General features: G+C 39.9%; 1 protein-coding gene across 1 annotated transcript in view; it reads right to left on the bottom strand.

Moving 5' to 3' along the window:
- The window catches only part of LOC124711225 (serine/threonine-protein kinase Tao), a gene marked incomplete at its 5' end in the record, with an annotated part of 153,862 nt that overhangs the window by 71,948 nt on the left and 57,608 nt on the right, over positions 1-24,306 (bottom strand). The window contains 2 exon segments of the mRNA XM_047241184.1: positions 2,646-2,796; positions 6,093-6,274. Of these exon segments, the coding sequence (XP_047097140.1) occupies positions 2,646-2,796; positions 6,093-6,274 (333 nt within the window).

The raw sequence follows: 24,306 nt of genomic DNA, 5'->3' as shown, positions 1-24,306 counted from the left end.
TGCCTGCTACCCACTTGCTGACTTCAACACAGACACAGCCAATCCGATGCAAACTACAACTGTGGCCTGCCATTACCGCTTACTGAAACATCGCATATGAGGATTAGACTGGTCTGCAGATGTAAAAAGTTGTTACCTCCACACCATCCAGGCAGTGTGTGTTCATGCAGCCTCCTGGCCAACTTGTGAATATCTGCAATTTTTGTTGATCCATTGTGGACGACCAGGGCATATTCTTCACGACAACTGACATCTACCACACTGCTGGCTATCTGCACTTAAGCACGTCATGGACTGTGCATGAGAGCGCTGAGATGTCAAGGCCGCACAGGACCACAGAAATGTTCAGTGTGAGCAGCACCTGCCCGTCTGAACACTGCTGACAGCATAACAAGCAGCCACATCTCAGACATGCAGCACCGTTGTCACAACTTGCCGAAAGGACATATTACACCTTTGTACCTTGTGCTTATGCCCGACCACCCGCATGATGCACTGAGACACTTTTATAACTCTGTAAACTCAACCTGGTAAATAAGTGTTATTACTAATACCACAGTATCACTTAAGGCCTCTGGGTGTATTCTGCATCACTTTCCCACGTACTCCATACTCGGTCTCCTACAAACAAAGTGACATCAGCTCCCCAGGGTTTATCCAGAAGTAAGGCTCCCTTCATTTGTACGAATAGGCAACATTGTTTCTTCTCACAGAAATTTATGTCATTAAAAAGAAGAGACTTGGCTCTTTTTACTACATAATTGCCATCTTTTTCTACACAATGGTACTCCAATTTTTGTATCTGCATGCCGTGGAACTCCACCGCCAACCCACTGAGCAAGCACTTCCCCTCTTCTTTGATTTCATCGTCATTCTGGAAATGCTGGCCACCTAAGTGTTCCTTTAACGTGGGGAACAAGTGATAATCACTAGGTGCAACGTCCAGACTGTAAAGTGGGTGGAGCTTGACAGTCCAACCAAAGTTTGCCAAAAGTTCCTCGGTTCGCCAGGAGACATGAGGTTCGGCATTATAGTGAAGCAGCATTACACCTTCTGTCAGTCATCCTCTACGGCAGTTCTAGATAGCTTGCCTGAATTTTCATAGTGTTCTGCAATAACTGTCAGAGTTGATTGGTGTCCCGGGTTCCATAAAATCAATCCCAAAACACAGTGGCCATTACTTTGCCAGCAGGAGATTTTTCGAACTTCTTTGTGACTAATGAGCCAGACTGACACCATTGTTTGGATTTTTCTTTCATTTCGGAAGTGAAATGAAACGTCTACATTTAATATCCCATAACAATGGAGTCCAATAATCCTTCCTTATTTTATTGGCACTTCTGAAGAAACTGGCGAGCATAGTGCAGGTGTTACTCCTTGTGTTCTGCTGTCAGCATACGCGGTACCCACAGAGTGCAATACTTGTGATATCCCAATTTACCATCAAAGCTCTTTCAACTGTACTATAAGAACTCCCAGGAGTCCAACCAACAAATTCACAGACGGTGATCCTTCTGTTTTGAAGCACTTTGCATTGGATGATCTCGATAACTGCCTCTGAAACTGAAGGTCTTCCACTCCGTTCTTCATTGCAGACATCCTTCCAACTGGCACTTAATTCCTGCACTATCTTCAGATGTGTTGAATGGACAAACTTGTCACCATACACTTGTGTGAACTGATGATAATATCCATGGGCGGAGTTCCTTTCACATGCAAAAACCGAATTACAAAACTAATCTCTCACTTGGTGGGATCAACAATGGGTACCTCCATCACGGATGGCTGCGAAGCCAATGCTGAGCGGTGCAGCGAAGTGCAGCCAGGTCCTCGCGCATGCACATGTAAAATTAAAAGGGAAATAAATAGATTTAAGTGCCACGAGTTTTGTGGAAGGGGGAAAAATAAATAAATAAAATTTTAAAAAAAATCGTGATTGTTATACTACTGAAGGTACTGTAAATTCATCTTCTACACAATGATAGAACTTACACTGAGACAAATCATAAGACACTGACATGAAGGCATTTCCGTATAGAATGTATGGAATTTTTCATAATGTGGGTCAAACATCTACTGCCATTACTTGGGATGTGTAGTTTGACTTTTTCTATCCATTCAGCAAAACAGTACCATGCTGTATACCCTAAAATACTTAAAAAATTATGAAAACAGATCATTATAGTGAACAAAATTAAGCAACTAAGACTGCAGCTGCACTGTTAATATATAACATCCTGGGGGGAACTGCAATCCACAGAGAATTGCAGTAGCATCTTAAAATTGCCACTTCCACTCTTACACCATTTCCCAGAGTGTGCTTCTCCTTAAACACCACAGACCTCAATAATAGTGATCCATGTTAACCTGAACAGATGTGATTACAGTCTGTGTATGCTCTTCTGGTCACAATCCATTCCACTCAAACGCTACTGTAATTAAGACTGCTTGTGAAACTTAAAACGTGATCAGATTCACACTACACATATTTTAATCAGTCTAAGTTTCTAAGAGTAAGTATTAACAACAGACAATACGAACTGATCTAGCAACTTCCCACCATCTGCAAAAATGATAATAGTGCATCATCCCAGTACTGTAATTTGAATCAAGATTCTGTAAACCAGCAGGGTCAATATTATCACCTCTTGAAGAAGCTCCCTTTCGAGGCTCTGGAATAGAAGGAATTTTTTTCTTCTGAATTTCCGAATCTCCAAATCGAGATATTCTTTCTGGCCTCTAAGAAGTCTTTGCTCCTCTTGAGCTTCCAGTTGCTTGAGGTTGTCTTTCTGACTCCTGGAAGAAAAATGTAAGTCAACTGACATAAAACTTTAAAATAACTAAATAATAACAAATAATTAAATCTCTGGTTAGGGAATAAAGGGGATATCCCTTGAAAACACTAAATTTACTTTGTTCGATATCACATCACTGTGCTCTTATTGGAATCATTCTTGTCTATTTTTGGATTGAGTTAACAACTTTGAGATGATCAAAGAGCTGTTACACAGAAAGCCACTTCTCTCTACACATCTCACATGCAAGATTTTTACCGTATTTCTAGTAAAAAAGACTGAGACAGCGACAATTTAAAGTGATATGATTATTAATCGACCATGACTGTTTCAGAAATACGAAAAGGTTTTTCAGGGACAGCTACCAGTCGTAAAATTTTGTTTACTTACATAAACGAATTAATGAAGCAACATGTTTGGGTGTACAAACCTCATCTATGTTTACTTTTGGTAAATGTTTCTGTACTGGCATTGTCGTATGTACATACAATAAGATTCAATTGAAGACTGACATGACTCAAAAATAACTACCACACTTGTGCAGGGTATAAAAGCATCCCAAGATGCCGTTCATTCCAAACAAATTGCTCTGTGACATAACTGTCAATGACCTAACTGTCAACCAGAAGAGTTTACTCATTTGTTTACAGAGCTGAATGTTAGAGTAGTGCAAAGTGTCAATTGTTCATAGTGGTGTTAGTTACATCTGGTTTCTCAGCACTTTTCCTACCTACCATAACAGAAATGAAATGCGACTGCTTGCACTACTATGGAACTATTTTCTAACTTTTGTATCTTTGTACAGATTCATCACAATCTGTAGAAGCGAACGTAAGTTTACTGTAAGATGTAGTTCTTATGCTCTACTGGAAGATGGAAACAGCATTAGTCCCTCGTAGCCTCATGGAAAACAACATGCAGAAATGAATTTCAACAAGGAGAAGCAATAGAAGTAGGTGCGCACAGATTAAAATGGTTCCTACTTTTGATGGAGGTCAACACTTATTGAGCATGCAAGTACAACAATCTTCTAAGGAAAACATCTGTAGCAAGCTATCCCTTGCATGCCACAAAGTTGATTTGTTTTGATGAAACTTTGTACAATTTATGTACACAGTTAAAGTTCAACAACAAACTCATGCACTAATATGCATGATTAAAAACTTTATCTTTTATTCCAAAAGAAGCTCCCTCCCTGTTTTATAAATAATGCAAAGGCTGCAGAGGAAGTAGTGGCGACAAAGTTGGTGTAGACTTTGTATCGAATTTCCAGAAAGTGTTATGAGCCTCCTTTGTGTCTTCTGTGTGGTCCTACACTATTTGCCACAGCCATGGCAGCTGGTACATCATGAGAAGTACACTGGGTCTGAGAGGAAAAATACAGAATTTATCAAATACATGGCAAGAAATAACCAGACTTGGCACATTCAATGATACTTTCACATTATAATGAGTATATTTGTGCAATTGAAAATTTGGATTCTTTGTGATTTTTGTTTTATGGTCAGTAATCTGTGGTCCAAGGCATATTCTAGTGCCTAAGTTTTTGTCTCCTAATGCTGGAGACATCACCGGAGACTATAAAGGCTCATGAGTTTCAAAGTTTCAAAATTACATACGCTCAGCAAGCTGCTGTTCATAAGCACCCATGCAATGGTCTGGTGTAATGACACCAGACCGTTGCCCACAATCGTGGAGTTATGCTGATTGGTCATATGCAGCTTGTACTGTGAAGGAGTTGCCACCGTTTCCTATATTTAGTATTAAGGATCACAATATGTCTAGTTTCAATCCTCCTCCTCTTCTGCTGAAAGAAGTTTTTGTGCTTTTGAATTTCTGTCGTCTCTCCGTACATACTTGCATTATAAAGCTTGGACCTCAACAAACCCATAATATCAGAGAAACAAATTTGATGGTTCTCTAGTCCCAGTACTTGATCCAATTTGTTCGTGTTGTCCAGAAGACAACTGCTCTCATGTCTTCTAATCTGAGTGTTAATGCATCTTTTTGTATTTCTTATGTACACATGACAGCCCATGCAAGGGATTTTTTTTTTTTTTTACTCCTGCTGTGGCAAGCATCGAGCAAAGGTCCTTTGCAGTGTTTAAATATTCATGCACTTTTCTTGTTGGTTTATACATTTTGTCAATACCACTTTGTCTTTGCACTATGCTGAAGTGATCAGTGCCTGTTTCAATCTGAAACTAGTACCTGAATCCTATAGCCTCTGATAATGTTTCCAGCATTGAGAGCCAAAACTTTAGGCACAGAAACACACGTTGGAGCATGCCCTAATGCCCATAAGAGAAAAATCTGTGCAAATCTGCAAGTACAACTGAAAATTTGTGATGCATTGAGACTAACTCTGATTTCCTAATTTTCGTAAGAAGTCACTGAACTTTCCAAGCATGTCTTCAGGTGTGACTAACTTTTATTGTCACTGATGTTTCCACCTGTCTAGTACAAATTTTCAACTGTCACGGCATTTTTGTTACATTGCAGTTTCAGTATTTCTCACCAGTTTTTATAAACATTTCATGTCATCACATCTTGATTGATTTCATCATCACCAACCCATTTATTTCATTTTACTCCATTTAATTTAAATTTTACTTTATATAAAAAAATCACAATCAATCTATTTAGTACAAACACATCAATTGGACTTTTCAGGTCACTCTAGTTAGAAGTCTCTTCTCTTCCTGGCTACAAACGGAATGACCAAATAAAAGATGAGACTTGGTCAGAATGATTCAAGGAACAAGAAGGAAGGAAGGTTAGAGTTTAGCTTCCCGTCAACACTGATGGAGCACTGGCTTGGATTACGACAGGATGGGGAAGGAAATCGGCCACCCCTTTTCCAAGCAACATCCCAGCATTTATCTGGGGAGATTTAGGGGAACCACAGGAAGGCTAAGTTACGGTGACTGGACTGGGAATTGAACCATCATCCTCCCCAATGAGAGATCAGTGTGAAAACCACTGCGGCACCTCACTTAGTATGGAATAAGAGAGCATATGGTGAAGTTATCAGAACCTTATTTATTCCCAGAACAGAAAGCCATGGAACTGTTTACTCTTCACTAGTCCACTGTCATTGTAACTATTAAAATAAAGTAACAGAATACAACTGTGACAAATGAATTAGATAACACATTATAATACTGAATTCCAATTTCAAATGCCTAATCCACAGAGTCACAGTGATGTGAAAATAACATTGTCAGTGTTCCAGGGGGACACATGGTATCCTGCCTTACTGACTACAGAAACTGGCCCAACAGCAGGCTGACGTACTGCAGGGTGGCGTCGCGTTGCCGCTTTGGTGTCGATTCGTCTAGGCTCAGTTCCCGTTTCCACCGCTCTTTACTCATCTTGTACTCCTTCTTCTTCTGTGTCTCAAACGCCTTACGATCTTGTTCCTGTCGACTCATAATATCCTTCTGTAACTTCTTTTCTGCTGCCTGATTCTGCTTCACCTGTTTGCAACAAGAATTATAATTGTGAAAAGTAAGACACCAAAACGTAACTAACAGCACCATATTTTCAAATTATCCACCAATAAACAAGGAGCACTTATTTAAATGTTGTGACAGATAGTAAAGAGTTTTTACATTATCATCATCAGTAAACAGGGTACAAAACTTCCACTGCTGGTCATTAAAACTGCAACGGCAAGATAATGGCACACACAGTGTCAAACTGGCATGAAGAATACCACATGCTTGAATATGCAAATAGTACAGCCTTCCAGCAGAACTGCACAGATCAGTAGGAGTAACACCATCAACTTTCCACACGTACGGAAAGAATACACAGACATCATGGCTGAATGTTCCTTGGTTGTTATGACATTGTGTCACACCTCTTGAAAAACAGAAAAACATCTACCAACATGAGTCACAATTTAACAGAATGAGGACTATGGGCTATTGAGACTGCTGTTTATCATTCTGCAACATTGCTGCTCACACTGGACAGGGACCCAGAACTTTGAAGCAAATATGGAGTCAATGGATTCAGGATGGCTATACTCAACATCAGGCCCCTAAGTGCCCTAGAGGACAGACAAACAGTTCATTCGGCCTTGACTCAAGAAATGGACTTGCTAGCAGCAAGATAAGTAACCACACAAATAGTACAATGTTGTCTGGAGCACCATGGATTGCTAGTATAACAACCTTTGTTATGGCTTCTCTTCAAGTGGAAGGAGGACGAGACATGCAAAGATGCATTTAACGAAAGCACTGGGCACAGGGGAGGCACCACATCCCATTTTCAGACAAGTCCTGGTTCTGGGTACTGCATCACAATGAAAGTATCCACATGTGGAGGATTGTGAACGCTGCTTATTGTATTTGTCATTGTCATATGGGCCCAGGTGCCTGGCATACTAATATGAGATGCCACTGAATACACAACATGATCCTCTGATTAACATGATAAGTAATTTCAACAGTGTATGTTACACTTATGGCCTGTTAAGGCCTTATTTTATTTATGAGGTCTCCATGACGAACGACTGTTACCTGTATTGTTGTGAGGTACTGAATTCAGAAGTTTAAACTCTTGTCCAGGCCAGCATTTCTGCAGATCTCACTCACTGAAAACTCTGGTCATGGATTGTTGACAGACTGGCAGATCTTCACATCTATACATTCTGCAAGCTATGTTACAGTGTGCGGCAGATGGTACTTTGCATTCCAATGTCACTTGCCCCTTCCCAGCTCTGGATGCGCGTGAAACGATCGTTGGTAAGCCTTTACATGAACAGAAACCTGTCCAAATTTATCTTCATGGTCCTAGCCACATATATCAAGAAGCAATATAGTAATTCACTCTTCTACGAAAGTACACTCACACAATTTTAACAGTATGCCAATCATGATGCACAATGCCTCTCTTCAAACATCTGTCACTGGATTTGGACGAGGATACCTGGGAAGCTTCAATGCTTACTTAATATAGCTTTGATGAAAGATGCTGCTCTTCTTTCAGTTTCTTCTATTAGTCCTTTTCTGGTATGAGTTCCAGACTAATAAACAATATTCTGGTATCAGTCAAACAATGGTACTGTAAGCTACCTCTTCTGTGGAGGACTAAATTTCCTATGGGTTCTTCCAATGACTCTCAGTCTGGCATCTGCCTTACTTGCAATTAGTTTTATACGGTCACTCTTTCTGGCTATTTCAAAGTATTATGTTACATTTGTTTATGTTGTGAGTCAACCGCAAATCCCTGCACAAAGTGTCGATCATCTGCATGGCTTCCTGCATTTTTTTACAACTTTATAGGATTGCAACTTCTCTCTATAAAACAGCATCATCTCTGAACAGCCACACAGAGTGTTTAACATTATCTACTAGGCCACACATAAATATAACATCGTAATCAGGCGCTGAAAACGATAAGACAGTTCACCAACTGCCATGTACTCCTCAGTCATTCTTTATTGAATGTGGCATGGTGGTGCATGGTGTCACCACACCACTCTCCTGGCTGTTGCGAAATTTTAGCCTTGGAGCCGCTGTTCTTCAACTGGTGTGATGAGGCCGAGTACACCTCGGCCCTGTCCTTCCACCAAGGAAAAATCCCTAACAGTACTGGGAATTGTACCCAGGTCCCCCCGCATGTGCGTCTGTCCTGTTGGGGGTCTGTTCTGTTGAGCACTCAGCTACCGAGGTGAGCATTTATGTATGTTTAATGATCAGTAGTAGTCCTGTAATGTTGTTCCCTTGGAAGACATTGAAAGTTACTTTTATGTCTGATTGTTTCTCTCCATTAGGAATGATACACTGTCTTCTACTTGCTAGAAACTTTTCAATCCAGCCACATAACTGGTCTGATATTCAATACAATTATTTAGTTTACAGAGAGTGTGTGGAAATTAATCAACACACACACACACACACACACACACACACACACACACTGGTAGTCAAGGCACATGGCATCATTGTGAGTACCAACATCTGCTGCCATATGGGTATGTTGAGTGAAGGGAGTGATCTGTGTTTCATATGATCATTATTTGTAGAATACATGATGATTTCTAGGGAGCAGATTTTCAATCTCCAAATAGTTTAGAATATGTGAGCATAAAACAGGTTCTAAAATTCAACAGACTCATATAGGTCTACAGTTGTGTCCATCTTTTCGATGACCATTCTTTGAGATGAAAAGGACCTGTGAATTTTGCAATCACTAAGAACACTATGTTCATTTAGTGACTTATGGGAGACTGCTGTTAGAAAAGGAAGTAAGTCCTTTCACATACTCTTTGTATCCCCTCAGATCCAGAAGCCTTTCCTCCACAGAGTTATTTTAGTTGATTTTGCATCTCACAGTCATGTATGCTACCTGTGATTTTGACTTTCATGCAATAATTTAAAAGAGGAACCACAGTAAATCATCTTCAGTGAAAACATTTTGGAAAAAGGAATTTAGCAATTAGATTCTCCTTCTATCATCCTCTGTTTCATTGCCATCATGGAAACAAGAGACTATGGACTGATGGTTTTGATTCTTTTACTGATTTAACATAAGACTAAAACTTTACAGGATTGTACTCTGATTGATAGACAGAATTTTACTTTCAAATTCATTGACTGCTACTCACCTTATAGCAGAGATACAGAGTTGCAGAATGGTACAACAAAAAGACTGTTAGGACAGTTAGCTTTCAGCCAAAAAGGTCTTTGTCAAAATTAGACAAAACAAACACACACACACACACACACACACACACACACACACACACACACATTCTCGCATGACCAGTCTCTGGTAGCCGGGCTCCCTTCACGTGGTCTTCTCAATTGTTTAACATGTGAATATTCATCATAGATTTAACATTTATTCCAGAAGTGTAATGCCACATAAAGGTATAAATTTGACAATTTATACTGTCACTTTATGTTGTGAATGAAGCAGAATTAGATGACTTTCAGCTGATTTAGTAACAATGTAACTCTTCACTTACATACATTCTTAAAAAGCATATTATTGAAAAAATGGCCATCACCAAACTGTGGCCAAGAGCAGTGGCCACTCACCGGCAGAATACACTGCTGAGTACAACAGGCTAGATTTAAATGGACGCTTCAATCTCGATCCTTCCTCCCAGCACCAGCTTTTCTGAACCATATAGATGGGAAAAATCAAACAATGAAAAATCCAGGATGGAATGTAACAATATCAGAGAGGAAAGTTGCTACTCACCATATAACGGAGAGGCTGAGTCGCGATAGGCACAGTGTAGTTTCAGCTCTCTGAGACTGCAGACGTGTGTGCAAGTTTGTGTGTGTTTGTGTGTGTGTGTGTGTGTGTGTGTGTGTGTACGCGAGCGAGCGCGCGCGCACTCCTACTGCTAACAAAGGCTTAATGGCCGAAAGCTACAAGTGTGTGAATCTTTCTATTGTGCCTATTGCGATGCAGTATCTCCGCTATATGGTGAGTAGCAACTTACCTCTCACATATAGATGAAAGTTATTCTTGAAATACACCCTTTGTTCCAGTAGTCCCTCTGGCCTCTACCTATATCAACTCCTTTAGATGAGAGTTATTCTTTAAACACATCCTTTGTTCCAGGAGTTCTTCTGGCTCTAAATATATCAACTCCTTGCACACGCGCACACGCATGCACACACCATCTTCCCAACAGTCTTCCCTCCTCCTGTTATGTCACACTTCCCCAATCCACTTGTCACATCATCATCATAGTGTTCTGGGCAAACTCACTGATTCTGGTGCACGTGATTTGCATTCCTATCATGTTGACCTGCTGCCTCTCCCTCCCGTATTACCACCTCATACACCTATGTCTTCCTCTGAGCCATCAGCCACTCTTCCTTAATCTTTCTTACCACACTCCACCTCTTTTCTCCCCTCACTCACTTCACCCAACACAACCACTCACCCCAGTCTACCAGCTGAACTGCAGTCCTGCTACTGTGTATTCAGGTGGCACAATGTAGTTGTCTACATGTAGACAACTGTTTAATATATATATATATCTTTGTCTTCAAATATGTCTGCTTGTGTTTGTATATGTGTGGATGGATATGTGTGTGTGTGTGTGTGTGTGTGTGTGTGTGTGCGCGCGCGCGAGTGTATACCCGTCCTTTTTTTCCCCCTAAGGTAAGTCTTTCCGCTCCCGGGATTGGAATGACTCCTTACCCTCTCCCTTAAAACTCACATCTTTTCGTCTTTCCCTCTCCTTCCCTCTTTCCTGATGAGGCAACAGTTTGTTGCGAAAGCTTGAATTTTGTGTGTATGTTTGTGTTTGTTTGTGTGTCTGTCGACCTGCCAACACTTTCATTTGGTAAGTCACATCATCTTTGTTTTTATATATATATTGTGACATGACACTTCCAAACCTTTAGCGTTCATCTTGCCAGTCGACTGTGGTATATTTTTCAGGTTAGTCAGCCAGCATAGAGAATGGTTTTCTGTCACAATATTGAATGGTTTGTCGAAGAAACACAGCTGGAACTTGTTGATGGCCTAAACAACTGCAAGGCATTCTTTCTTGGTTGCAGAGTACTTCACTGCAGTCTACAAGAGTACTGATGAAGCACAAGCTGTCATCTTTTCAGTGTCTTCCAGAATTTTCACTCTAACTGCACGTCACATAGCCACTAGCACCAGTGTGAAGTTCTGTCTCAGTATTCTAGTTATATAATGCCAGAACTTGAAAAGATATTAGCACCTCCATAAGGACAAGGAAAGATATTTCTGAAACCTCATTTCCGGAAAATTTGGCAACTTCCTGCAGTAATTCTTGCACGAGATTTGCCTTGGTACAGAAGTTACTTATGAATCATAGGTAGTACGAGTACATCCCGAGGAAATTTCTCATGTCATGGATGTCCTGAGCAATCAGAAAATCTGTGAGCTTATTTCTCTGGATCGGGATGGACTTCATCGCCATTAGTTGCCCCAAGATTTTTATTTCTTGGGTGGCAAAGGGGCATTGTTTTGAATTCAGTTGTCAGATGGCTTAAAAGTTCTTCAAATCTCACTGAAAAAAAATGACAATGTCATCTAGATATAAAAACCACAGCATTCATTTTAAGTATCAAAACAGGTTGTCCATCATAGGTTAAAAGGTGGCTGCAGAATTATGTAGTGCTACGGGCATAACTTTACACTCAGAGGCCACCACGTGTTATGAAGGCAGCCTTTTCCAGGTCAGCCTCGTCATCAAAATGCAGCAATGGATAGACATCTCTCCTTGTGTTTTTGTTCAGTTGACAGTAGTCGGTGCCAAAACACCATGTGCTGTCCTCCTCCTTTGCAAGAATCACAGAAGAGGACCAAAGACATTCTGAAGAGTCAATGGTGTTACCTTCTCCACTCCCTACATCTACACGATTACTCCACAATTCACAATTAAATGGCAGGTAGAGGGTTCATCAAATCACCTTTAAGCTACTTCAATACTGTTCCACTCTTGAAAACTGCGCAGGAAAAACAAATACTTAAATCTTTGCCGAGTTCTGATTTCTCTTATTTTATTGTGGCTATCATTTCTCTCTATGTAGATGGCACACTGAGGAGAACGTTGGTGGTTGTTATTTCATGAGAAGGCCCTACCGCAGTGAAAAACGGCCTCTGTTTTAATGACTACCAACCCAATTTGTGTATCATATCTGTGGCATTCTCTCCCCTATTTCACAATAATACAAAACGAGCTGCACTTCTTTGAATTTTTCAGTGTCCTCTAGTCCTATGTGATGCGGAACCCCACTGCACAACAGTACTCTAGAAGAGTGTGGACAAGCATACAGTAAGCAGTCTCTTGCTTTCCCCCACAACATTACCTATGTGATTGTTCCAGTTTAAATTATTCATAATTGTAATCCCTACATATTTAGCTGAGTTTACAGCCTTTAGATTTGTGTGATTTACCATGTAACTGAAATTTAGTGGATTCTTTTTAGTGTTGATGTAAACGACCACATCTTTCATTATTTAGAGTCGACTGTCACTTTTTCTACCATACAGATATATTGTTAAATCAGTTTACATTTCATTTTTATCACTGATGGTTTTACATGACTGTAAATGACAGCAACCTTAGTAAACAATCTACGAGGACGACTCAGATTGTCTCCCAAATTGTTTGTGGAGATCAGGAACAACATACAGCCTATAACACTTCCTTGGGGAACACCAGATATTACTTCTGGTTTATTCCATGATGTTTCATCAGTTATTACGAATTGTGGCCTTTCTGATTGAAAACTGTGAATCCAGTCACACAACTGAAACGGTATTCAATTAGGCGCACAATTTAATTGGAAGCCACTTGTGAGGAACTGTCAGGTCAAAAGCCTTCTGGAAATCGAAAAATATGAAATCAATCTGATGTCCCCTGTCGATAGCACTCATTACTTCTTGATAATAAAGGTCTAGCTGGGTTTCAAAACAACGGTATTTTCTGAATCCATGTTAACTATTTGTCAATAAATCATTTTCTTCGAGAAGATTCATGATGCTCAAGCACGGTATACATTCCAATACCCTACAGCAAATTGATGTTAGTGATATGGGTCAGTAATTCAGCAGATAATGCCTATTTCTTTTCTTGGGTATTGGTATGACTTGTGCAACTTTCCAGTCTTTGGGTTTTCTGCTAGATTTTGAGACAGAGTTTCACTATGGACACTATTAAAAGCACCTCACATTAAAGTTCGAGCTAAATTTTGAGCTTCCATAAAACTTTGCCAACATTGGAGATTTTGCATTCTTTTAAATTTTGCATGGTTTTTTTCACTGCTCCTGCAACAGTGTCCTGACCTACTTTGTGTGCCATGGCTGATCAGAACCATCTCTTATCCATTTATTTGGTATATATCTCTCAACTGCCATTCACAATATTTCTTTGAGTTTGAACCACATATGGCCTAAACTTTCATAGTCAGATTGGAAGTAGTGGAGACTGTCTCTTAGGAAGGCATCATGCGAATTTTTATCTGCTTTTTTAAACAGATGTATTTAGCATTTATTTTTGGTGGGTTGGGATGTTACGATAATCAGTCTAGCTACAACCATCTTGTAGTCACTAATCCCTATATCTGTCATGATGCTCCTTATTTGATCAGGAAAATTTGTTTCTAACAGGTCAAGTATGTTTTCCAAACCACTTACACTTTAAGAGGTCTCCTGAACTAGTTGCTCAAAATGGCCCTCTGAGAAGGCATTCAGTATGATACTGGACAATGTTTTATGCCTATCACCAACCTTAAACATTTTTGCCAACATATAGAGGGTACATTGAAGTCACCAACATCTACAATTGTACGAGTGAGGTACCAATTCGAAATGACACTCAAATTTTCTTTGAGCTGATCAGTAACTGTGTCACCTGAGTTGGGGCAAGGTTTGGCAAAAAGAACCAATTATTAATTTGTTATGGTTGTGGAGTACAACTTCTAACCAATTATTAATTTATTATGGTTGTGGAGTACAATCTCGACCCATACTAAGCCACAGGAGCTATCTGCTTCAATTTCATTACATGGTGAACTAGTCTGGCAGAAATAAACACCCCACCAATTCCACTACATGGTGAACTATTCTGACAGCAATAAACACTCCACCACCAAATGAATTTAATCTATCTTTTCTGAGCACAGCACTCTTCCAACACAGCTACAACAGTTTACAACTACAATTTTGATTGTTCCTATGTCTAATCTCTTCCTGTGTTCATCCTGCACCCTTTGAAATTTAAAGCTTTTCTGCACTTTCTCGAGACCTCTAACCTAAAAAACCAACCAGTCCCTTCCACACAGCCCCAACTACCTATGTAGCTATTCCCTGCGTGTGGTGCACTGCTGACCCATTTATGGAACCCAGTAACCTACCACCCTATGGCAAGTCGATGAAATTGAACCTACACAGCAGCAGAACCATCTGAGCCTCTGATTCAGACCCTCCATTTGGCTCTATACCAGAGGATCAGAACCTGTTTTGTCGACAATGCTACAGATGATGAGCACCACCCTCATCTTGCAAGCAAGGCTGGCAGTGTTTACTATTTCAGCTAGCCGCCTGATACCAGATACTATCTCTTCTGATTCAAAGAGACACACATTGTTAGGACCAACATGAGCCACCACCTATAGTTGGGTGCACTCTGTGCTCTTGATGGCATCCGGAAGCACCCGTTCCACATCTGGAATGACTCCTCCCAGTATGTACATAGAGTGCACACTGGATTCCTTCTCCTTTGCAGCAACACCCTTAATGTTGGAGCTCCCAACCACCAGTAATCCCACTCTCTGTGAATGCCCAGACCTTGCAACTGTGATAGGATTCCTTTGGAACAGGGCAAGCAACTTCATCTGGCTCAGGGACTTCACCAGCCACAGACACCATCCGAAACCTGTTTGTCAGACAAACTGGGGAGGCCCTCTGATTGGGCCCTCGGAAAGTCTTGTGCTACAGGCCACACCCTGGAATGACCTCCCGCTCAACCACGGGTGATTTATTGATCTCAGTGCGGACAGTCCCCAGGGGGCCACAGTAGTGGGGCAGTCAGGACACACATGGGTTGTGCTGGACACCCCTCGAATTGCCACATCTAGCCCCCCCCATTGGCAACAGCCTCAAGTTGTATGACCAACAGGTTGTGTAGTAGTCTTAAAAAAAAAACACAATTCTTTCTCTGCAGTCATGCACAGCATGTTCGAGGCAACTACAGAAGAAACATACCAGTGTTTCGTCCTCTTTTCTCCAAATGTCTGTTGCTCTACAGGGTATTATACTTGGCATAGGAGTTGGTTGTGCCTGCATTAGTCGGGTACTGAACTGCCGTTTGGCTTTCATGAATTCCTTGGTTGTTGTGACATCCTTTACCAGAATAGCTTCTAGAACTTCCTTCTTGAAGTGTGAGGTTTTGTCAGCTTCTGCCATCCAGAACGAATTTTTCCCTCTGCAGTTGAGTGTGTGTTGATATCAAACTTCCTGGCAGTTTAAAACTGTGTGCTGGACCAGGACTCAAACCAGGACCTTTGCCTTTCACAGGTACGTGCTCTACCAACTGAGCTACCCAAGCACAGCTCACGAACCGTCCTCAGAGCTTTACTTCCACCAGTAATTCATCTCCTATCTTCCAAACTTCACAATAGTTCTTCTGGGTGAAAGCTGTAATGGTTGTGTGTGTGTGTGTGTGTGTGTGTGTGTGTGTGTGTGTGTGTGTGTTTTTCTTTGTTTTGTGTGTGCCTATCGACAATTTAATGGTTCTGTTTTGTGCTTTTCCGTGAACAGTCTCCTTTAATTCAAAAATATCTATTTTAATAAACATTTATTGCTACTTGCCTACTGTGTTGTCCATATTACTATGTCACACCTTGTGAGCACATTGTGGTTAGCATGCAAGACAGCTACCTTGTAGAGTAACAACTATTTTGTAGTAGGGGAAATGCTGCCTCTTATCTAGCATGTTGGGTACCAGAGTTCTTTTGATGGCTACAATAAATGAACAAACCACAACAGAAGTGGCCACCTGGATAGAGAGTACAACTATTTATAAAATATCCAGTATTCCAGAATATACAAACATTAGTTCCACAGGATGGCCAGTATCTCACCCTTACGTGCGTGTGTGTATCTGTTGGCAGCACTGCTCATTATGCCTTCTGAAGGTAGATTTCAGGCCAACAAACCTGTCTCATAAAATTTGATTTGCGTGTTCGTTGCCTCAAAGGTGGAGAGTGTGTGGCAGGTACAGGTAGAGGCGTAGCATGTGCAAAATGCGTAACTATTGCTGTGTTTCAGTGTTACTGATTTTATGCTGTGAATACCTACACAGACTGAAGATTCATGATTGGCAGATCAGCGTCTGTCTATTTTTGGAAGTGAGAAAAAAAAAAAATAATGCCAAGTGTAGCACTTAATTTATTGGTTGGCCAAGTCACAAGGAAACAAACTCAAAATCTGAAGAGAATCTGTTGGTCTATACCTCAAAAAAGATAGTGTGTCAAACAGTTTAAGAGCTACATATATCCACTGAAGTAGTGGGTTTGTTGAGACATGCATTTAAATTCCTCAGACCTCAAAGTACTCACCAAAAGAATTTTCCAATAAATAGTCTCTACTTGTCGGGCAAGAGTATTATTGTGTCTTTTACATAACTGGATGCTCCTCTTACGTTTCTCTTTTTAGTGGTTATGAAATTAATGGCCTGGCTGGTGGTGACAATTCTCACTGAAATTTGAGTGTCTTTGACAGTCCTTCCAGCCTTTTCTGTGGAGGGTAAGGGGCTACATTCTTAAAATATCCATTTACAGGTTTGTGGCTGTAACAGCAGGCATACATACTGTAATTCCTCATAACATGCAGCTTGACAACACTTAGAAGTACCAAACTCCTCAGCAGTCTTGATATGATAGATATTAGTACAAGACTATGCTCAAAGTCATTGAAGACTGACTGATGTGTTCTTGTCTGCTCCACAAAAAGCTTTCAAGTAACTGTCCAAAGAGGTTTCCATGTAGCTGTATAAAACCTATACATCTGTTATATGGCATATGTTAAAATGCTGTACACCAAAAATGGTTTCCCTTAGAGACAAACCCTCCTCCCGTCCAACCACCCCCACTCGAGACATCAGGTAGCTCTCACTCATGTGAAGGTGGGAACAGTTTTACAGACTTTCATTACACTTACACCAGGCTGCAGTTTATGCCAGCTATTAAGTTAAAATCTCCTAAAGTAAAAGCTATACTCATGTTATGTAATCACGGATTTTGGTATATTTTTAATTTCACACTGATCACTATAATACATATTAGCTGGCAAACCGAACTGAAGACCTGGCCAGGAGGCAGTGAGGGGAGGCTGTGACAGCTTACACTCTGGTATCCTTAAAAGTGGAGCAATGTCACAACCTACACATCTAAATGTGCCACTGAATGAAGTATCTATTTCCAATATGAACAGAGATGGACATTACACCTCACCTTTGCTGTTCTTACTGCTCTGCCGACAGTGGGGGGGGGGGGGGGGGGGGGGGGGGGGGGGGGATAATTTTTTTTTTACTCATATCTAAGCTGCACTTTTTGTCCGGTTTTTGTAATAAAATAAAAAAAATACCTGTGGCTTAGAATTGAGTGCAAAGTAAGCGGAAGTTCTAGAAAATGTTGGTAGGTGCCGCCACAACTAACTTCTGCTGCTACACAGGCATGCTTTGCAGGCACAAAGATAAATACTGGCACCAAAACCTCTGCATCAGTAAATAAATTACACACACACACACACACACACACACACACACACACACACACACAAAGGAGGAGGAGGTAGAAGACTAGCTTTTTTTCTCTGCCCAGAGTTTCTACCACTGCATTTTCAAACATTATCCAACGAAGTAAATAGAAATTCCGTAATGTTCATCTTCGAATGTAGCAGCCTTTCAAATATTCATAGCAACAAAAATAAATTTCTTTACACAAAAACACCAACAATGCAGAAGGCTTTAGGATTGTTGCACAAGTTGATATGCTGGAGCTCATTAAGATTTCACGTAGCGGCACCTACTGCTTTGTGGAATTTTGTGAAGTGCTTGTTGGTGTTAGCTTTCATTATAGTGCCAAATTCAAGAGGGGAGTTATTTCTTTTGCGGAACAAAGTTCTAATCGTGCTGCAGGTCTACAATACGGGATTGATGAGAGCAACATGAGGTGATGGTGACAGCAGAGAGACCAATTATTTGAATGTTCAAGTAGTAGGAAAGCATTTAGTGGACCAAAGTGTAGCCGATATGATGTACTAGAAGTGATTTTAAATGAATTTGTTTAGGAACAGCGTCAGGAATTCCTGCCTGTGAATGCCGAAATTTTAAAAATTAAGGCACACAAAATTGCTAGAGAGAAAAAAATTGAAAATTTTAAGGCTAGTCTGAGCTGGAGTTTTTCACTTTGGAGGCGAACTTCAGTTGCACGGAAGCTGCCAAAAAATTACGTAATAAAACTTGTGGAATTTCGGTGCTTCATAATTAGGCAGCACACAGAAAAGCAATACCTTCTTGGTCAGATAGGAAATGCTGACCAAACTCCCATCTATTTTGACATGCCATCGAATTATTCGGTTGATGCCAGAGGAAAGAAAGACATAAGTGTTCTTAAATCAGGATGTCCGTCATGCTTGCTTACATATGAGATGGACATAATTACCCCCATTCATAGTTTTCAAGCAAAAGACTTACCGAAATCTGAAGTGTTTCCAAAAACTGTAATGGCAAGAGCAAACGAAACTGGGTGGTTTTCGGAGGACATGGTGCTGGAATGGATTAGACGGGTGGGGGATCATCGTCCTGGCGCAATGCTTGGTTTACGCAGTCTGTTGGTATTTGATGCATACGCAGGCCATGCAACACCTGCAGTAAAACAAAAATTAGAGGGAAGCAAAACGGACTTGGCAGTAATTCCAGGCGGGATGACATCAATTCTGCAACCACTTGACGTCTGTTTGGATAAACCATTTAAGGACAAGCTTAAACGCACATACACAGACTGGTTTTCAAAAAGTGACAGACAACTGACACCAACAGGACGTATAAAATGCGCAAGCTTGTCGCATGTGTGCCAGTGGATTTACGATGCATCGAAGTGAATTCCAAATCAAACTGTGCAACAAGCATTTAAAAAATGTTTGATATCCAGTGCACTATATGGTACGGAGGACAATGCTCTGTATGAAGAAATGAGCAACAAAGAATCGAGTGATAGTGATTCAGAATCATGACTGATATTTTAAACATTTCGTATAAGATGTATTACAAATAAAATTTTGTTTTAAATTTCAGCATTTAATTTCTAAGTTATTTTCATTCTTATTTTAGAAGTGTTGCTACTCTGCATTGCACAGGATAGAAAAGCGTTGGGAGCTGCATCAAACCAGTATACAGACTGAAGACGACGACACACACTGCATTTTAAGTCATCACTAAAAATCGACTACGAAAATCCGACTAGCAAGACTGTTTGCGATGTATGTCAATATGGCCAACTCTACATTCTGAATTTTTTCCTACCTGTGACAAGAAATGAATCGTGAATCACATGCAGTATTCTCTTGACCATAAGAATAATACGAATGTAAACATAATGCCATGTATTCTTTCGTGTTTGCTGCTATCTCATTTAAATCCTGTCTGCCTAATAAACCACGAAACTAGAGTGAGACAACAGCAAACATGGAAGAATATACATATCATATCATGTTTATATTCATATTATTCTTATGGTGAGTAGTGATACGGTCAGAAATGAAGTACGGCAACTGACTAGATTTTTAAATCTAAGATGACTAATTTCTGTGCACTATGTAATGTACTAAAGAGGCGCTTGCAAAGATTTTCAAATGGAGTAAATTTTCACTAAACTCTCATTCGGTACATCATCTATCATATGCAATGTATTATCTGGTTCTTGTTGATCATTATCAAAGAAAGCAGCAGTGTAAGTAACAACAAATAGCAGTCTCTTGTCATTGTTTCGCTAATGAGACAATCTCACAATCTCACAATCTCTCTCTCTCTCTCTCTCTCTCTCTCTCTCTCTCTCTCTCTCATCGCAAGCGGCAGTAGCACGCACAAAAGCAAGCCATGCCATGAGAAGCGACAGGTCGTAAACACTCATCAGAATGCGACAAACAATGCACGACACAGTACAATAATGCATTTTCAGCTTAGAGTTATGCAAACACCTATAACAAAGAGAACGGCACTTATCAGATCAAAGCAATATAAGCAATCGAGTCAAACCTGATGAAGTACGTGGAAGAGGAAGGGTACCCATATAAATACGGATGGAGTGCCTGACGCATAGCAATGTTTACCTGGTAAAGCTTAACTGCTAAGCTTACGACTCGAACCGAACTACTGTCGCTGTATCTTCATCCATTTGACCTAAATTGTGTCTCATGTTACAATGGACCAACTTTGTTTTGATTTGGAAGTGCGGTCTTAGACTTTTCTCTCCCCTTGAATTTCAAGTCTCAAATTTCAGGTGTGGCTTAGATTCGGGAAAATTTTTTTCCTCGATTTAGTGTCTCCTTTTTCAGGTGCGGCTTGGATTCGAGTAAATACGGTATATGGTGTTTGCCATTTAAGGCAAGCAGAATTATGATTTTATTTTCAGTTTTCTCTTCTGTCAAAGTATGTCTCCTCCAGTTGTTGTCACACATTTTTCTGATGTCATAGCAGCAAAATGAGGTTGCCTTTTCAGTCTAAATGTTAGTGTTTTTGGTCAGTGAAGCGGAGGTCAAGGTAATGTGTACGAATCGACGTTTTCTATAAATAAATCAATGGCCCCTCCTGAGACTTCATTTCTCGGTAAAAATATAATGTAGTACATTCTCAAATTTGCACAAATGACTCATTTATTCTGGCATCTTCTAAACAAAGGCTGCATTTCTTATAGTTTCTTTACTAGTCTGCAAATGTTTTAATTCCCTGTACTGTTCACAGCATTGCAGAAATTGCCCCCTTTAGCACATTTATCTGTATCATCAATGAAATATTTATTGCATCCATTTTACTTACTCTGCTTTGGAGCAGACACAAAAATCTTGCAGCACTGCATTGTACCCCTCCCACCATTATTTGCACACCACTGGTTCACTAAAGTTGACATTTCAGTATTATGTCACATTTTCCTTCAGCACTGTTGTTCCTCTCTCATTCTCATTCTCAGTCAAATTAATAATATTAACACCAAGTTGTCGTTTCTGCCTATAACACTTTACATAATAACTTCCCTCACTCACACTGCGAGGTAACACCACGATACTATGAGAAGGAACATGGCCACACCTTGTCATGGGACCAAGCTAGTTCCTGCTACAGCCAGGTCTACAGTTTGCTTTGCCTTTTAATATTATTCCTACATGTTTACTTTGCTCATATTTGCCTTCTGTCTACAAGAGAGAATATTCATTAGCTTCTATTTGCTTCGATTCAAAGCACGTTTTCTGTTACTATTGGTTATTCATCTTGAGCTGAATGCAATTTTTAATTAAAAAGAATTACACCTGACATGTTTCGCTTTTATTTATAAAGCATCTTCCATGGTTATTCTGCAAATTGGGTGCATATGTCTGTACATTTTTGGTTGTTTTGGGTTACAAACAGCGTTTTGTTTATACAGTTGGTGTGCAAGTTACTTAGTGTTTCTTTACATATTCTGCTCCTTCCCTCCTTGCTACCAGCGGTTGACGTTGAAAGACTTCGATCTGCATTTACACTTGACAATTTTTGCCATTCTGCATTATTTACACTTCACTTTTGTAAACTGTTTCTCATTCCACACAGTAACAGGAATGTTGCAAACCTGGGAAACTTCTCTCTCTCTCTCTGGTGTGTGTGTGTGTGTGTGTGTGTGTGTGTGTGTGTGTGTGTGTGTGTGTGTGAGTGGGTGGGTGAAGATTTGTGAAATTGTCTTTTATGTTAGGTAGAGATGTACGAGAAGTGGCGGTGGGTTGACAATTTTTGTGTGTGTGTGTGTGTGTGTGTGTGTGTGTGTGTGTGTGTGTGTTTGTTGGGGGGGGGGGGGGCGATGGGGAATGGGGGAGGGGGGAATGGGGAGTGGGCCTGGACAGTGATTATAGGACAGGTTCTGGGAGGAGATCGCAGTGGTATATGGAGCTGTGGTTAAATGTGTATATTTCATATTATATTATGTGGTCAATCAGTTTAAAGAGTGTGCAGCTTGCAAAGTTGGTCCGATCATTTTTGGATGTGGTAGTTTTTGTGTATGGTGGGATGTGTTTTTTTTTTTTTTGTTGTTTATCCTTCTGATTTCCATGTCTGTGTCTCTGGCTGTTATTTTATGTCAGTGTTGGTGTAAGTATTCTGCAAAAGTTGAATGATTTATCATATACATCCATGCTCTTACACATTTTTTAAATCGGGTGTGAAATGTCCTCCTGGTTTGATCTATGGATCTTTCACAACATGTATTGCATTTCAGTTGGTATATTCCTAATTTCTGATATAGATAAGTATTTCTTATTATTTTTGGAGAGTATTTCTGATTTGATTTGTTGGTTTGGTGGCCTGTTTCTGTGCCTCATTTTTTGAAAATATTCATATTCGATATTATGTGTGTGTATTTGTGGTTTTACATCACTGTGTACCAACTTTTGCTTTCTGTTTCTTTCAAACTTTGTGTTGTTCCTATTCTTGTATTTTGTGTATGATTTTGTCCTTGTGTTGATGACAGCTGTGTGTTTGTTCTTTTCTGTTTCTTGATTTTCTTGTTCAGCTTTGTTACGAAGTTCTCTTTGTATTCATTGTTTGTGGCTATTTGTATTATGGTATTCATTTCTTTTTTGAAAGTGTGTGTATCTAATGATACTGTGTTTAGTTTGTGGAGCATGTATCTAAGCGCCCCCTGTTTGAGAACTGGGATGTTGTGATGTCTCAAGTATAACTGAGTCTGTCGTTGGTATCTGGTATATGTCAAATGTGTGTTGGCTATTTTGAATCTTTATGGTGATGTCCTAGAAATTTAACTGTCTATTTTGCTCTTTCCCTATTGTAAAATGTATCTTATCATGAACAGAATTTATGCCTATGTGTAACTGGTCAATTTTATTGCTTGGTTCATCTATCAATCAACCTAAAAATGCACAAAAGTATGTATCCAATTTGCAGAATAACCATGGAAGATACTTTATTAATAAAAGAAAACACAACTGGCGGAATTCTTTTTAATTAATCTGCGGTCAGCTCAAGACAGATAACCACTAGTAACAAATTTGAACAGCTGCTGCAGAAGATGGCAATGCAAACAAACACAATAAAGTGTGTTGTACTTGTCATCTATTAACAAGGTTAATTATTATGAAAAGTTCACAACCACGATATACTAATAAGCATAAAATGTTTCAGATGCTTTGTTAAGTTGTTCTATTTCCCTAATAGTTGGCTGTGTAGGGTCCACGTAAATATTTAGTGAAAGTTTAAAAGTAGCCAGACATGATAACTACATATTAATATTCTTCTGTTACATACACAGACAGGGTTATTCAAAATGTTCCAAGACATTTTCTAGAGAAAAAATGTTCGCATTGAGATAAGATATTATGTGATTAAATGTATGGGAATAACTACTCAAGAAGTTTTTACAGTGATTGCTTAGCACCATGGTGACCATACCAATGGAGATGGCATTTTGAGTCGTTTGTGCTGCAATTGCACGAGGACAGTGACAGTTTCATTTGTAAACAGGATGATGCCCACTTTATCTTCCACAAAGATGTTCACAAGTTCTTGGATACTGAGCTGCTATAAAGATGGACCACTTGTGAATCAGATGGCAATCTCCAGTTGATGGCATGAACCCGATGTTCTCTGGACATGACACTGTAATTTTTACTTGTGGGCAAGGGCACTCACAAATACTTTTTAATATCACTTTAAAGTGTCAACATTATTTTGAATAATCCTGTATAATTTAACACCTTACAAAAATATACAATCCGAGACCTTAATGCC

The sequence above is a fragment of the Schistocerca piceifrons genome, chromosome 8 (genome assembly GCF_021461385.2).
Source record: "Schistocerca piceifrons isolate TAMUIC-IGC-003096 chromosome 8, iqSchPice1.1, whole genome shotgun sequence".
NCBI lineage: Eukaryota > Metazoa > Arthropoda > Insecta > Orthoptera > Acrididae > Schistocerca > Schistocerca piceifrons.
The sequence above is the reverse complement of the archived record's forward strand: the minus strand, read 5'-3'. Positions and strand labels throughout refer to the sequence as shown.